Source organism: Lepisma saccharinum, chromosome 1, assembly GCF_977018435.1.
Source record: "Lepisma saccharinum chromosome 1, izLepSacc3.1, whole genome shotgun sequence".
NCBI lineage: Eukaryota > Metazoa > Arthropoda > Insecta > Zygentoma > Lepismatidae > Lepisma > Lepisma saccharinum.
Genome location: NC_139229.1, coordinates 61,612,025 through 61,627,229, shown reverse-complemented (window position 1 = coordinate 61,627,229; position 15,205 = coordinate 61,612,025). Strand labels below are relative to the sequence as shown.

At 39.7% G+C, this 15,205-nt stretch overlaps 1 protein-coding gene across 1 annotated transcript in view; it reads right to left on the bottom strand.

The window, feature by feature from the left end:
- The window catches only part of LOC145995543 (pleckstrin homology domain-containing family J member 1-like), a 31,641-nt gene that overhangs the window by 7,748 nt on the left and 8,688 nt on the right, over positions 1 to 15,205 (bottom strand). The window contains exon 5 of the mRNA XM_083132002.1: positions 10,840 to 10,903. Coding sequence (XP_082988128.1) covers positions 10,840 to 10,903 — 64 coding nt within the window. The remainder of the gene's footprint in view (positions 1 to 10,839; positions 10,904 to 15,205) is intronic.

The window sequence follows — 15,205 nt, the reverse complement described above, 5'->3', positions numbered from 1 at the left end:
CCAATTCAAATAACACGTTCATAAGATGTATACTGAATAAGAGAGCCTAATACAGTAAACCACCACACATATACTCTATCCCAAAAATCTCTGGAGCAAGCGAAAGAAAAAGTCTCTGTACAAGTAGTGACTCGAGAGGGCTTGACCAATGAACATGTGAGGGGAAGTGAGTGCATGAAGACGAAGATGCTTTCTTATGCCCACATGCTTTCTCCCCTTCTTCACTGTTGTGTGTTGTTTTGCTCCACTGATTGCCAGGACAGAGCATACATGGATCACAAAAATACACAAACCAGAAGTATCCCATTGTTCCACAGTTATATCCATAGGCTCCACAATACATGCACTTGCATATACTACAAATAATCACCCCTCTCTGAAGCAACAGTGACTTATACATCAAAAACTGTGAACACTTCAAATCACTAACTCAACAAATATAAATACAGTAAAACTTCTCCTAACGAACACCTCTGAATAGCGGATACCTCTAAATTACGGACATTTTTAAATTCCCTAGCAGAAATACATGGGGTTTAATGGCAATATTACTTCTCAATAATGGGCATTCTTAATAACGAACGTGGACACTGAAAACTACCTCCCCAACGCAAATAAAACTTCTTAACCTTTAGACTGCCAGGTGGGTTTACAGAAGTAACACCTATTCCGCTGAAGCTTATCCGCGCATCTTTTAAATTTTTACACTTATTTCGGAAAAACGTTATAACTCGTACACTATTGGACCAATCTGCTTCTGGTAAGTTTTGTTTTGAAGCTAAGACACCAGGGCATGCAACTGTGTACAATTCCGAATGCCAAAATGAAAAAGATGGGGTGGGGTGGGCCGTGTCCCCAATTTTCCATGAAAAAATCATGAAAATCTGGACTTCGCGCCATCTTTCCCCACTTCTATGGGAAAAGGATGCAAACTTTAGCTTTAGCATGGGAATTGTACCTAATTCTTCTTTTCACCAATGGCTACAAGAGCCTCATTTTGTGTGTCACCATAAGGTGACAACGGCGGTATAAAGGTTAATAATAGAGACAGCCTGAAAGAAAACTGTCACAATTCCTGGAATTCGACAGAACAATGGTCAGTATTTCGAACTAGCATGCATTGTTTCATGTTACACTGAGTGTATTTCCTTTTAAAAGTGCAGACAGTGCACAGTATTCTTTGTGGTTATCTGGAGAAGTGAATCATTTTGAATGCAGTAATTTAACAAAGGATTACACTGCGTATACTGTATTTTCTTTTTTGAAATTTGTAATATATGTAGTAGTATGTATGTATTAGTAAATTTAAATTCACCGTATGTAGTACAGTATTTTTTCCTTGAATGTAGGGAAAAAAAACACTATGTTCGTAAAGTATGTAGTGTAATATGCTCATCCTATTGTGTAACATCCTACACTTTTTCTGAATAGTGGACACTTCTTAATAACAGACATTTACTTTCCCCCCAGGCCTGTCCGTTATTGAGAAGTTTTACTGTAGATGAAAACGACTAATCAGCTGTTCAAAAATGTTCCCCACAGATTAAACACTAACAGTGGTCAAAGATAGACTTTTCGAAAGATAATGCACTACAGATGCGAACAACACTCACAGTTGAATCCATTATAGAGTTACTGCAACTATGTATAAAGAGCATATACTTCCAAATAGATATTGGATTATACCAACAACAAGAGGATATGGTAATAGGTTCAACACTGTCCCCAATGCTTAGGAACATATACACGGAACACTTCAAACAGACAACCCTCACCCAAAGCAACAGAAAGACCGGAACACTTCAAACAGACCACTCTCACCCAAAGCAACAGAAAGCCCAAGACATGGGATAGGTACGTAGATGATCCTTTCGTTATATGGTGACATGGCAACAGCTGTGTATCAAAAGCCAACACACATTGGAAGCATGGGCATCGGCAGGTGGGGGGTGGGGGATCGAACCAGTCGGTCAACCCCCTCTGCAAATTTCAACTTACTTTTTTCAATTTATGGCAATTTATAAACAAAGCACTTTATTTCACCTCATTTATTTATATTCACTCATATATTTATATTCACCTTTATTCACGCCATTGTTTAAAAATGGTCTTCAGATATCGAATTTTGTACAAAACTTTCATAATTTGCAACACTGAAACTCGGTTCATTTGTAAGTTTCACACGTTTTCAAGCTTACACTACTGTCTTTGCTGATGCTGCTTCTACTGCTACTAATGTTAGAAGTAACTATTATGTAATCTTGGTTGTAACAAGTACTATATTATTCATATAATGTAACAAGTACTATACGAGGGTCACTATTTATATTTTGAGCCTAACAATGAAAAAACAGGAATTTGGCATTGAAAACTGCTTTATTGTTTTTCGAAGTATTCTCCTTTATGGTCAATACACTTTTGCATTCGTTCGAACCATTTGTCAAAGCAGTTTTTCCAATCTTCTTGAGACACCTCCATAATATGGTTTTTGAACGCATCAACGGTGTCTTCCGCCCACGAAAATCGTTGTCCACGCAATTTATTCTTGACATTCGGGAACAAGAAGAAGTCATTGGGTGCCAAATCAGGACTGTATGGCGGATGACCCATCAATTCAATTTTTTGACTGTTCATAAAGTCGGTTGTTAGACGAGATGTGTGACAGCTGGCATTGTCTTGATGAAGAATGATCCGAGGGCGTTTGTTTGTTTTCCGTATTTGACTGAAGACCTCTGGCAAACAAATTGTTGTGTACCATTCAGTGTTGACCGTTCTACGTTCCTCTAAAGGCACAGTTGCCACATGACCAGTTTTCCCGAAAAAACAGGCGACCGTTTGTTTCGATGTGCTTCGAGTGCGAACAATTTGTTGGGTTGGGTTCATCTTGAAACACCCATACAGTCGACTGCTGTTTACGTTCCGGCTCATATGCATATATCCATGATTCGTCACCTGTTACAATCTTATATACATCTTTTGAAGCACCACGGTTGTATTTATTGAGCATTTGTTTGCACCAATTGACGCGAGCGTCTTTTTGAGTTTTTGTCAAATTGTGTGGGATCCAACGAGAACATACCTTTCTCACAGCTAAATGATCATGTAATATTTTATATATGCTGGTGGAACTAATGCCTATGGTTGCCTCAATCTCACAGTATGTTGTCACATGACGATCTTGCAGTATTAGGTTTTGCACAGCATCAATGTTTTAAATTCGTTATACCAGCGTTTCACAGTGGCAAAGGATGGGGCTTCATCGCCAAATGTGGAAGTAAGTTGATCGATGCACTCTTGTCTTGATAATCCACATCGAAAATCGTAAAAAATCATCGCACGAAATGTTCATGAGTTAATTCCATTTTATTGTTGTTGCACAATCTCCAAGGCAACATAAACAACACAAATGAAGCTATTGACAAAACATTTGAAGTACGTTATGGTCAATAATGCCAGACGATTCTGTGCAAACGTCAAATCGCGCCTAACTTCAATCAGTGTTGCCAAGGCTCAAAATATAAATAGTGACCCTCGTATTATTCATATAATACACCTATTGGATGCTAAAATAAACTAAAACTGCTACTGCTACTAGTAGTAGTAGTAGTAACAATAACAATTTAAAATACCAATAATGCAATAATTTTAAAAATCAACCCCTCTTTTAACGAACTTCTGCATATGCCACTGGTCTGTATCACAATATTTCTGAGTTTCTGAGTGGAGGGAGTGTCCTCGACATCTCGAGCTCCCTAGGAAAATTTCTTCCGACGCCCATGACTGGAAGATAGCTACACTACCAACCAAACCAGCCCTAGAATACAAAATATGACACAATCCACCGCCTAAGCTCAAGAGCCAGAAGAATCTGCTCAAATCCGGCAACAATCAGACAAAAACAGGAACACATAAGAGATACAATGAAACTCAACGGGTATCTATCTGGCAATGATAACTAAGAGAGCAACCCACAGCCAAGCACACAAACCGGAAGATACAAAAACTGACTCAAAAGAAAAGGGTATCCATACCATATCTCCCTAGCAGAATTGGTTTAAAATTCCAAGTTAGGACATCATTCAGCACTAAAAAGACACTAAGAAGCATACTGTCACACACACAAAACCTGAAACCTTCATACAAGCTAGCATAAAAGTCATATACAACATACCATGTGAATGCAGGCGAGCTTACATAGGATAATCTGGACACCCTCTACAGAAGAGGATAGATTAACACAAGCAACACACATGGTGAAACAGCTAGGTCGAAAATGGGTGAACATGCATAAAATGAATCTCACAGAATTCAGTGGAACATGGCAGTACTACACACAGAACCAGAAGCAACCTTCATAGCAATGGCCCAAAAATCCTAAAAGTGATGCATGTAGAATTTAAACAAACAAGTTCCCTCTCTTCAAAATTTAGCACAAGTGGAGCAAAAATTAGTACAGAATTCCAGGGGAGGCACCAAGGAGTGTTAGTGCCCAGATTTGCAGTAAAATCACAGGTCTGCTGTAGGTTTGATCCCCACCACCAGCAAGAGGGGCAAGGTTCCAAAACTGGGGGAGGGGGTGGCAAAGACAGTATATTTATCTTTGCAGATAAGGTTTAGCATAGTGCGGGGAAAAAAGTGGCAAAAAGTAGGGGGTGGCAACTGTGTCACTGACAACAGATCAACTGAAATTCGAAAAAAATGAACAACTGCACCTGGACATTCATCTTTCTCCTTAGATACGTTATGGAAACAGTATCATGTAGAGTGCTCATTTTTTCAGTATAACGTACCATGTAGAAGCACAATTCTTGGTTATATTATTTTTTCTGGATTTGCTTCCCCAATGGAACATGTCACCGCATGCCACTGATTGGAGGGTATGCGTTTAGTGTCCTGGTGGCTAAAAATATACCAGGACATCAGTTGCATGAATTTAACGGTTCCCCCGCAATTTAATTTCTCTCATTTATAAGTTATTTATTCATACAATATAGATGAGAAAATAAACATGATAGAATAACACAGATATAGTAAAAAAAGTAATAAGACATTGCATGGTACTTATTTTTTAGCAATATGTTCTTTTTACCATTCTGGGGACCAGAATGATATTAAGTACCTCGATGAGACAATCGATGATTGCAAAGGAGGTTGAGGTCTGTTATTATTTTTATTGTATAATTATTGTTGTCATTATATTTGATATTTAAATGTTGCAATTGTGTTGGCAAATCAGTACTGTTATCAGAACCGGTATTTGATTTGAAGCGAGTTTTTTGTTTCCCTTATTCTGAAGTCCAGAACTTGCATTTTTAATTAAGTGTGTGCCATGTTAGAATTAACAGTTTGAAAAGTTTCAAACTTTACAATACTTTCATGTTCCATTTTACTTTAAGTTGACCTTTCCGAGAAAGATTTTAATTGAAACAGTGATGATATAGAAAACATCCTTGTGTATAGCCAATGGGATAGGAGGCAAATTGTCCATCACTAATTTCATTCTTTTTTTATTCTACTTCCTGTGTTAGTTTTAAAATGTGGAATTCTGTTGATATGAAGCTGATGTTGTCTTTGGCTTATTGAAGTTTTTATTTCAATTTATAATCATTGTGGAAAACACACTGAATATAAACAGCAATGGACAATTCACCTACCATTTCTCTTGCCATTGGGTGTACAACTTAATATGTCAAGTTTTCAATTATACAAACAATTAATAAATACATAAATAAGACTGTACAACACGAAATTTGTCCTTTAGATGAAAATGTGTGATTCTAATGTATTTGTGCATGACAAAAACGAATCTGCAATTTGTTTTCGTGTATCACGTGTAATTTAACCAAAAACACAAAATTTGAAAGTTACTTAGAAATTCATGGTGGTTGCGGTAAATGCGGTTTAAAATTACTTACGTGAAATTTAAAAGATTTCGTAATTCGGCGTTGCACAATTTAATGGTTCAATTCTATTAATTTCGAAGATCCACTGTCTTCATTCACAAAAGGGTACGGCGTTTGAAGCGGAGATGGTACCACGTCAGTACATTGTTTGTTCCCGGGCGGCGGTGGTTGCGATTTTTCCCGTTCGGCAGCACTGGCGCGTGCATCTTGGTTTGCGTCGTCTGCTTCCTGTTGTCCGGTGGCGTTGCAAGTTGGGGGTTGGGGGGCAGGGCCGTGTTGCTCGGTAATGTGCCGTTCCTGTTCCCCGCGTGGCTGGAGGGGGGTCGAGTATGCGCATAGCATCTTTTCTTTTTCAGGTCGGGGATCTTTCTGAGGACAGGGTGCCAAGTTGGGTGTGCTTGTCCATTGTCTAGGTTTAGTGCTGGTTTCTGCTGGATGATAGCATGGGTTTCTTTGATGGTGTTTTCTATGACAGAGCCGGTTGGGTGAAGTATGGATATGGAGGAGATGGTGTGGTTAGTGGAGTGGAGGTGTTGGGAGAGGCCTGATTTAGGTGTGTCGTTTTTGGAATCTTTTACATGTTCGTTAATCCGTTCTTGGACGGTGCGGATGGTTCTGCCAATGTAGGTGTTGTGGCATTGGCATGTGGTCTTGTAGACACCGGGGGATGAAAGTTTGGGTAGGTAGTATCTCTTGAAGTTGGGTAGTGCCCTTCCGATTTGGGATATGGGTTTGTGTGCTACTCGGATGTTGAAGGGTTTGAGGGCCTTGGCAAATTTTCCAGATGTGGTGGGGTGGTATGGAAAGGCGATCCATTTGGGTTTAGGATTTTGGTTCGGGTTATCTCTGTTTTTTGGATGTCTGAACTGGGTTTCTGTTTTTGCGCACCACATGGATAGTAGGCGCTCGGTGTAACCGTTGTTTAGTCCTATTTCCGTTATGCACGCTATTTCATCTTGCAGGTCATCTTCTGTGCAGCTGTGTGTGAAGGCTCTTCTGTAAAAGTTCATCCATACTCCAGCTTTCTGTTTTGGTGGGTGGTTGGATTTTGCATGGATATACTGGGTGCCCGAACCTGGTTTCCTGTATACGGATGTGACGAACTTGTCTTGGAGTCGTCGGATGCTGAGGTCGAGAAAGTTGAGGCGGCCATTTTGTTCCCTTTCAACGGTGAAGTTTATGTTGGGATGTATGTTATTGAGGGCAGTTAGGAGAAGGGTTAGGTCCTCTTCCTGTTTGTAAATGACTATGGTGTCATCGGCATATCTTTTGTATCTTATGTGAGCAAACTCTGGTTGGGTGAGAATTGACTTCTCGGCCACATGCAGCACTATGTTGGATAGGGGTGCAGAAAGGGGGTTGCCCATCGCTAGGCCCCCTGTCTGGTGGAAGAAACTGTCCTCGAACTGGAAATAGTTGTGGGTGAGGCAGGCTTGTAGAAGGTTGCAGATTTCATCAGTTACAAATGGAGGCGTGTTATTGCTGAGTAGCCAAGTTCTGGTGGAGTCAAGTGCAAGGCTGATCGGGATGGAGGAGTACATGTCCACTACGTCTATGCTGGCTAGTTTGCAGTTGTCGGCTTTGACAAAAGAGGTGACAAATTCTTTTGCCTCGAGGCTGTTTTTTTAGGCAGTAGGTGAGTTTGTCATTGTGGGCGGTCAGTTTCTGGAGGAGCCATTTGGTTAGGTGGACACTTGGTTGATTGAAGCCGGCCACTATGATTCTCAAGGGGGTTCCTGGTTTGTGAGTTTTTGGTATGCCATATGCACAGGGAAGGCTGGGGTGGGTGTTCCTTAGTTTCTTCTTTTCACTATCTTGAAGGAGGGCACAGTTATCTATGGCTCGGCGGATGGCTGTATTGTATCTGCTTGTGGGGTCACGTTTCAGCTTTTTGTACCCGTCAGAGTTTAGTTTTGCTTGCATTTTGTCACTGTATTGGCCTTTTCCCATTATGACGTATTGATTACCCTTGTCCGATTTTATGCACCAACATTTATTGTCCTGTAGCCACTTTCGGAATTCCTGTGTTGTGTTCCTTAGTTTATTGTGCACTGTGGGTTTATGTTTGCTAGTAGGTTGGGCGTGTTGGCGGAGGATGATGGAAGCACAGGTAAGGCGTACACACTCGGCATCTTGGTTAGTTTTCGTTGCAAACGCTGTTTTTTCGGCAGAGCAGATTAAGTCTAGGGAGGGGGGGGGAGTCATTTAGGAGGTTGAATTTGAGGCCGTGTTGGAGGAGGGAGTGGAATTCTGTCGGCACGGTGAGGTTGGTGAGGTTGATTATGGTGCTGGCGGGGGTGTTGGGGTTCACTGGTGTGGGGGTGAGGGCCGGAGGTTGGGCACCAAGGGTTTGCAGTTTCTGTGTTAGGATCGCTGTTTTCTTGTTTTGCGACGTTTTTAGCATGAAGTCGATGTTTTGCTGGGCTTTTTTCCAGTCGTCGGGGTTGATTCTCGGTTGTATGTAATCACGGATGGAAGCACATGTTTTTTGAAGTGATGCTATTTCACGATATTTATCACTGATCACTGCACTCATTGCCCGTTTTTCGGCATCAAGAGATACTACCTACCCAAACTTTCATCCCCCGGTGTCTACAAGACCACATGCCAATGCCACAACACCTACATTGGCAGAACCATCCGCACCGTCCAAGAACGGATTAACGAACATGTAAAAGATTCCAAAAACGACACACCTAAATCAGGCCTCTCCCAACACCTCCACTCCACTAACCACACCATCTCCTCCATATCCATACTTCACCCAACCGGCTCTGTCATAGAAAACACCATCAAAGAAACCCATGCTATCATCCAGCAGAAACCAGCACTAAACCTAGACAATGGACAAGCACACCCAACTTGGCACCCTGTCCTCAGAAAGATCCCCGACCTGAAAAAGAAAAGATGCTATGCGCATACTCGACCCCCCTCCAGCCACGCGGGGAACAGGAACGGCACATTACCGAGCAACACGGCCCAGCCCCCCAACCCCCAACTTGCAACGCCACCGGACAACAGGAAGCAGACGACGCAAACCAAGATGCACGCGCCAGTGCTGCCGAACGGGAAAAATCGCAACCACCGCCGCCCGGGAACAAACAATGTACTGACGCGGTACCATCTCCGCTTCAAACGCCGTACCCTTTTGTGAATGAAGACAGTGGATCTTCGAAATTAATAGGATTGAACCATTAAATTGTGCAACGCGGAATTACGAAATCTTTTAAATTTCACGTAAGTTACTTAGAAATGTAAGGGACAATAGCCGAAAGTGTGTTTCTCCTGTGTTACAAAGAATGAATGCTCGAAATTATACATTGATATGATAGGATAAGATGTATGCAAGAAGGTTACATGAAATACTGTTGCTTCCTCTGTGAGTGGGGCAGTCGGGACAGAGATAATCATTATGTCCATAAACACTATTCGCCACAACAGGCATCAAGAACATATCACGAGATGCAATTGCCAAACCCCAAAATGTGGGATGCGGCAACAAGGAAGAAGCTTCACGCGATTAAGCCCACCATAGGTGCATGGCATTCCTCCCTTTCTCTCTACTCAAGAAGAAGTTCTTTCTCGACTGCATATTGGACACAGCCGTCTAACCCATGGTCACTTGCTGCAAGGGTTGTACCTTCCATGTGCTGTATTTGTAATGTCGTTTTAAGTATCCGACATATTCTTGTTGAATGTGCCGATTTTGCTTTCCTCTGGAAAACTTCTAATCTCGCCAGCTGTTTGTCATCCCTGTTGGGAGATGATGACAGTGTTTTATCAAATGATTTTAGCTTTAGCTGGTCTGTGAGAAGCTTTTAGTTAATTTGACTTTCTCATGTATTGTTTTTGTCTTGTCTACAACTTTGCATTTTTTTACAAACCTTGTTCTAACATTTTAAGTATGAATCTTAGATATGGGGATATGTCCCTGCATATATTGAAGGGTACAAAATTGCCACACGTGCCGATGCAACAAAAAAATTAATACAATCAATCAATCAATCAGAATATGTTTCTGCACCATTACACATCAAGCTTGGTTTGATAAAAATCTTCAAAGCACTAGGCCGAGAAGGCTAAGCTTTCAGGTACCTCTGGACGAAATTCCGACACTTAAATGAGGCAAGGGTTATGGAAGGTGTGTTTATTAACACACAAATTAGAACTGTTCTTCATGATGGTGGGTTTGATTCTACACTTTCTGCAAAGCAGCATGGCATGGATTTAAGTTGGTGTGCTGTAATTTCCTGGGTAATTTGAAAACACAACATTATGAAGCCATTGTTCGTGACATGGTGCACTGACCTGCACTCACGTGTGGGCTTTTTCCCCCAAAACCTGGGAGGAGTCAGTGATGACATGGGGAAAGGTTCCACCAGAACACTGCTGTGTTTGAAAAACACTTCACAAGACATTGGAACGGCATACTGCTTGCTGACTATTACAGCCATTGTAGTCTTGAAAGTGTTATTCACCATGCTTAATGGCTACCAAATGATATGTGCCATCAACTCTTTTCTTGAAATTGGGAAACGGGAGTTTGAAATACAGTATTTTGTTTTACTACATGCTAGGAGGCAACATGGCTAAAGAAAAAAAAAATATTTACTCTAGTTTAGTTTGTACCCAGCCAAAACAAAACTTGTATATTCACTATAATATCTAGAATTAATGTCAACATATGGTGAATAAAATGTAATTTTTCATTGAAGAATCATACAAGCAACTACAATGCCCTAGTAACATTTTCTCTCAGCTGAAAACAAACCAGAAGAAAATTCGTTTTTTTAAGCTTAGCTTAGCATGTAAATAAACTACAACTATTTCATTTTTTGAAGCTTACAAGAAAAGGATTTTACCTGTAATTCTTACTCGTGAATAAAGGCTTCTGAAATAAAATTTCAAACAAAATAAAAATACACCAGTTACTTACTTTCCCTGTTTTAAAATTGATTTTGGTTTGAAGTAGTATCAACTGTGCTCTCATGTATTCGTAACTGTAAAAAGAAAATAACATTATGGAAGGCTGAGTAAGAAAAAATGAACTGCCATTACAATTAAATACAACTACAGAAATATAACTCTGAAGTCTTTAACATGCAAGTAAAGTGTCGGCTTATATAAAAATATACACACCATGAAGAAATAGTTACATTAAAGGTTGGCATTTCAGAAGCAAGACATATTCAATAATACAAAGCAATTTTCGAATGCATATAAAATTGTGTGCATGCTTACCAAGGTCAAAGAACTGAATTTATGATTACAAGTATAACACATTCATCCCCAACTCTTGGAATGGTATTTAAGAGGCCAACCCAGAGATGTTTAACCTTCGTTTGGCACGTTCGGTGCCAGTGTTCCAAATTGATATTCATTGCGAGATTTCAACACCATGAACTATACTGCACATGGGTGTTTTCGTGTAGCTGATGCTGAGATTATGCTAGCTGTAGGAGAGAAAAAAAAAACAAGGAAGATGATGACAGAGAAAGAAGATGAAAAGAAATATAAGTTAGGCATAAGAAAAGCAGTTTGCTGTTGCGTGGTGTAGTAAACCAAATTATGGCTCAAAAACGAACATTGTGTGACGTGTGGACATTGAATGGCACTTGATTTGAAAGACTTCCACACCAGAAAGATTTGTTCTGCATAAACCTGAAGTACATATATGCCAACATGCTTTGTATTTTATTACAGTTAATTTTGTTCAATGGAATTCTGCTAAAAAATAACCTACATTTTCCAGCAGAAACTTACCCGAAAATTCCACACTTTAGGGGCTAACTTTATACTGTATTACGTCGCTCAGAAAGTGCAGAAGAAAATTGCAGCTGATCTTAGAAGAAAGACAGTTAAGAATGTTCAGCATGTGTGCGCAGTATAATTCATAGTGTATTTCATAACTTAAAGATGTTGAAGTGTTCGGGGAAAAGGTGCACCTCACGTACCTATGCATGTTACAGAAAATGACGTGCGTAATGCAGGGTTAATGTAAAATGAGTCCAATTTGTACAATAGCTGTAACTTATAAACCTGAACGACACAGGATTCTAGCAACAAAACCATGCCTTGAAAGCTAGTTCCACCCTCATCGTAAGATTTGCACTTAACGTTATGTACCCAGTGATATATTCACACACCAATCTGACTTAATATGACATAGTGGGTAATTTTTCACGGTTACACATTCTACTCTAAAGGAATGACAAACTAAAGGTAAAAAAAAAAAAGGTAAAGTGTTCCCCTGAGCTTAGCACCACGCCATGAAGGCGTATAGGGGGTGTGGGGGTAATGCCCCACACTTTTTTGATCCGGTCGTGAGTGGGGGTGATGTGATCAGCATCATGCCCGACCACCTTTACCCCCCCCCCCCCCGGGTTTCCCCCAGGTACCCATGTCATTCGATGCTGGGTGGGCGTCGGGGCTGCTTCCAACGTTAGAAAAGTTCCTGGATTTGAACCGGCCGGGGATTGAACCTGGGACTTTTAACATGGTAGTCAGACGTGTTACCGACTGAGCCACTGCAGGCACGGAATGACAAACTACCAAGAGCTATTTGTTGTTGTTGTGTGCAGATGATAGAATACTATAACTTAGTTTCATAATCATAATCATTTTGGGATATTTTCATGTTGTGCACAATAACTGAAATGAAGAAGAGACATGTCATCATGCTATCAAAACAGTTCGGACATAATTTCTAAAAAATATTTGAGTTTGAATACTCAATCTAATGCGAAACAACTAGACTCCGGAAAAGTATTGGCTGCCATCGGTAATTAGATTCCAACCAATACTTCCTGATATCTATTTCCTTAATACCAGCTGATACTGATACAACATCAGTATCAGGTCAGCCCTAATATGATGTGTAATGCTTGATTGACACTGAGATACATACATCCTGACACAGCAACTTAACAACAAAATATTACTTAAGATTAAATAAAAGAAATATACAAGCGAGAATGTGTTAAGCTGTGACTGAAAATTGTATCAAATATGATTCTGAACTATAAAATAATACTAAAATGTAATTGCCAATAAGGAATATAAGCAGTACTGTTAATCTAGATCTGCTATAATGGTTATGTTGTGTTGTAGGCTTGTAATACTACAACATGCAATCTCAATATGCACTATAACAAAATCATCAATGCAGGAATATTGGCAATAATTCGAAGGTAACAAGAAGCATAAATAATTCATTACTGTGAAATTCGGTGGAGGTGTAATCATGGTATGGGGCAGATTTTAGTAGTATGGTCCTCTGGTGCCTGCAACCCTGAATGCCGATGTCTGTCATGCAACATTAGACAACTCTGTGCTCCCCACTTTATGGCAACAGTTTGGAAGTGGACCATTTCCAGCCTGACAACATGTCTATCCACAAAGCAAGGGCCATAACCGACTGGTTTGACGAGATGGCAGTGAATGAACTAAACTGGCCATCTCAGAGTGCTGATTGCGATCCAGGCCAAACTGCCCAAACACTACCACTGAGCTGCTTGTCATTTTTCAGGAGAAATGGAAACGACTACTGGCCGATATTTGCTGCAACCTGATGGAAAGTGTTTCTCAAAGGGTAGAGGCTGTGAAAGATCTATTCCGTACTGGGGTAATTCCATGTCAAATCAACCAGTACAGGTGGGAGAACAGCCAGAGGCTCTTTAATAAAGAAAATTTGAATTGAAATCATTGATGTCATGAATTTGGCTAAATTTTGGTATACATGTTTCTTAGCATCTGAAATATAGAAAATATTTTTTTTGATTTTTCATGTTGCTGGTTTGTGAGTTATTGAAATTTGAAAATTAACAAAATTGCCCAAAAAACGTTCACTGCTGAAAGATTAAATACAATTTCAAGAGACCTGTTTCAACTACAGGGCTGGGCATGGTCTCATATTAAAGCTTATGCAGAGGGCTTTCATTTGATATACAACATGCTTGGTTTTTTTGCAGAAATAAAATTTTGAAAGTGTTTTCAAAATTTTATATTACAATTTCCAAAAAAACGAAATTTTTAAACTTTTTTCACATATTGGTACACATCTACTGAAGGTTGTCAAAATTTCATGGTGGTATCTCTTTGGTATCATATGAAAAGTGAATTCCTTTCAAGACCATGCAATGATTTAAGTTAACATATTTAACATACCTAACCACATTATAAATACAGAAGTCATTCCATGCCAAATCAACACAGATATGTGCAATTCCAACCCGACCATCTCCGATTTTTATGAAATTTGAGGAGTTGAAACTATCCATGGAATGTGCAAAATTTTGAGTCTCTTGTGTCTTGAAATTGTAAAATTATTCAAGGTCAAAATTAGCAGAAATTGCCCCTTCTGAGCTCGTTTAGTTACACTAAATGTGCTGTAACTCTGCTCCTATTTAGCCAAGCAAGCTGGAACAAAGTGTATTGTGCAGAGAATGGAACAAGCTTTCCAATGATAGCTAACATGCCTACCGTGGGATAAAAATAAAAGTTTGTCATGTGACCTTGTCCTTCGACTTTGAATATCTTAAAACATGTCATTGTCAAAAATTGTGAAAAAAATATATTTGGGACACCCTACTATACTCTAAAACATATTAAGAATTCAAACTGGGATTGCAATGGGATCAGGAGATACAAAATAATATGTATAGCTATGTGACTGTTGAAGGCTTCATTACAATGTACTAGGCTGAGTCAAAAGTCCCTTAACACCCCCTATAAAATGTACAGGAGTTATGTTAGCTACAATTACTCACAACAGAAAGATGTTAGGCCAAGTGAGACAAATTTAGTACTATAGTTGTGTGTGTGTCAAGCAGAGGTCCGCCATATTGAATTCAACTCGAACATTTTCAATGGAAATGGGGTGGAAATGGGGTGATGTGAATATCAAATCAGGCTAGAATTTCTGTATGAAGCAAGAGCATACATTTCATCAAAGAAAGACCTTCTGTATCACTAAGCAGTTTCTTGGTATGTATGCTTCTGTATTTATAATGTGGTTAGGTATGTAAAATATGTTAACTTAAATCATCGCATGGTCTTGAAAGGAATTCACTTTTCATATGATACCTTGAAATTTTGACTGAACCTTGAGATGTGTACCAATATGTGTGAAAAATTTTGAAAACACACTCACAATTTGTTTTTCGCAAAAAACCAAGCATGTCGTATATCAAATGAAAGCCCTCTTCATAAGCTTTTGGCAATATAGTGTGTATCCAGGGCCAGATCATTACACTTTACAGCCCTCAACCTGGAGTGTTGGCCTTTTCAGAGGAACCAGGGAT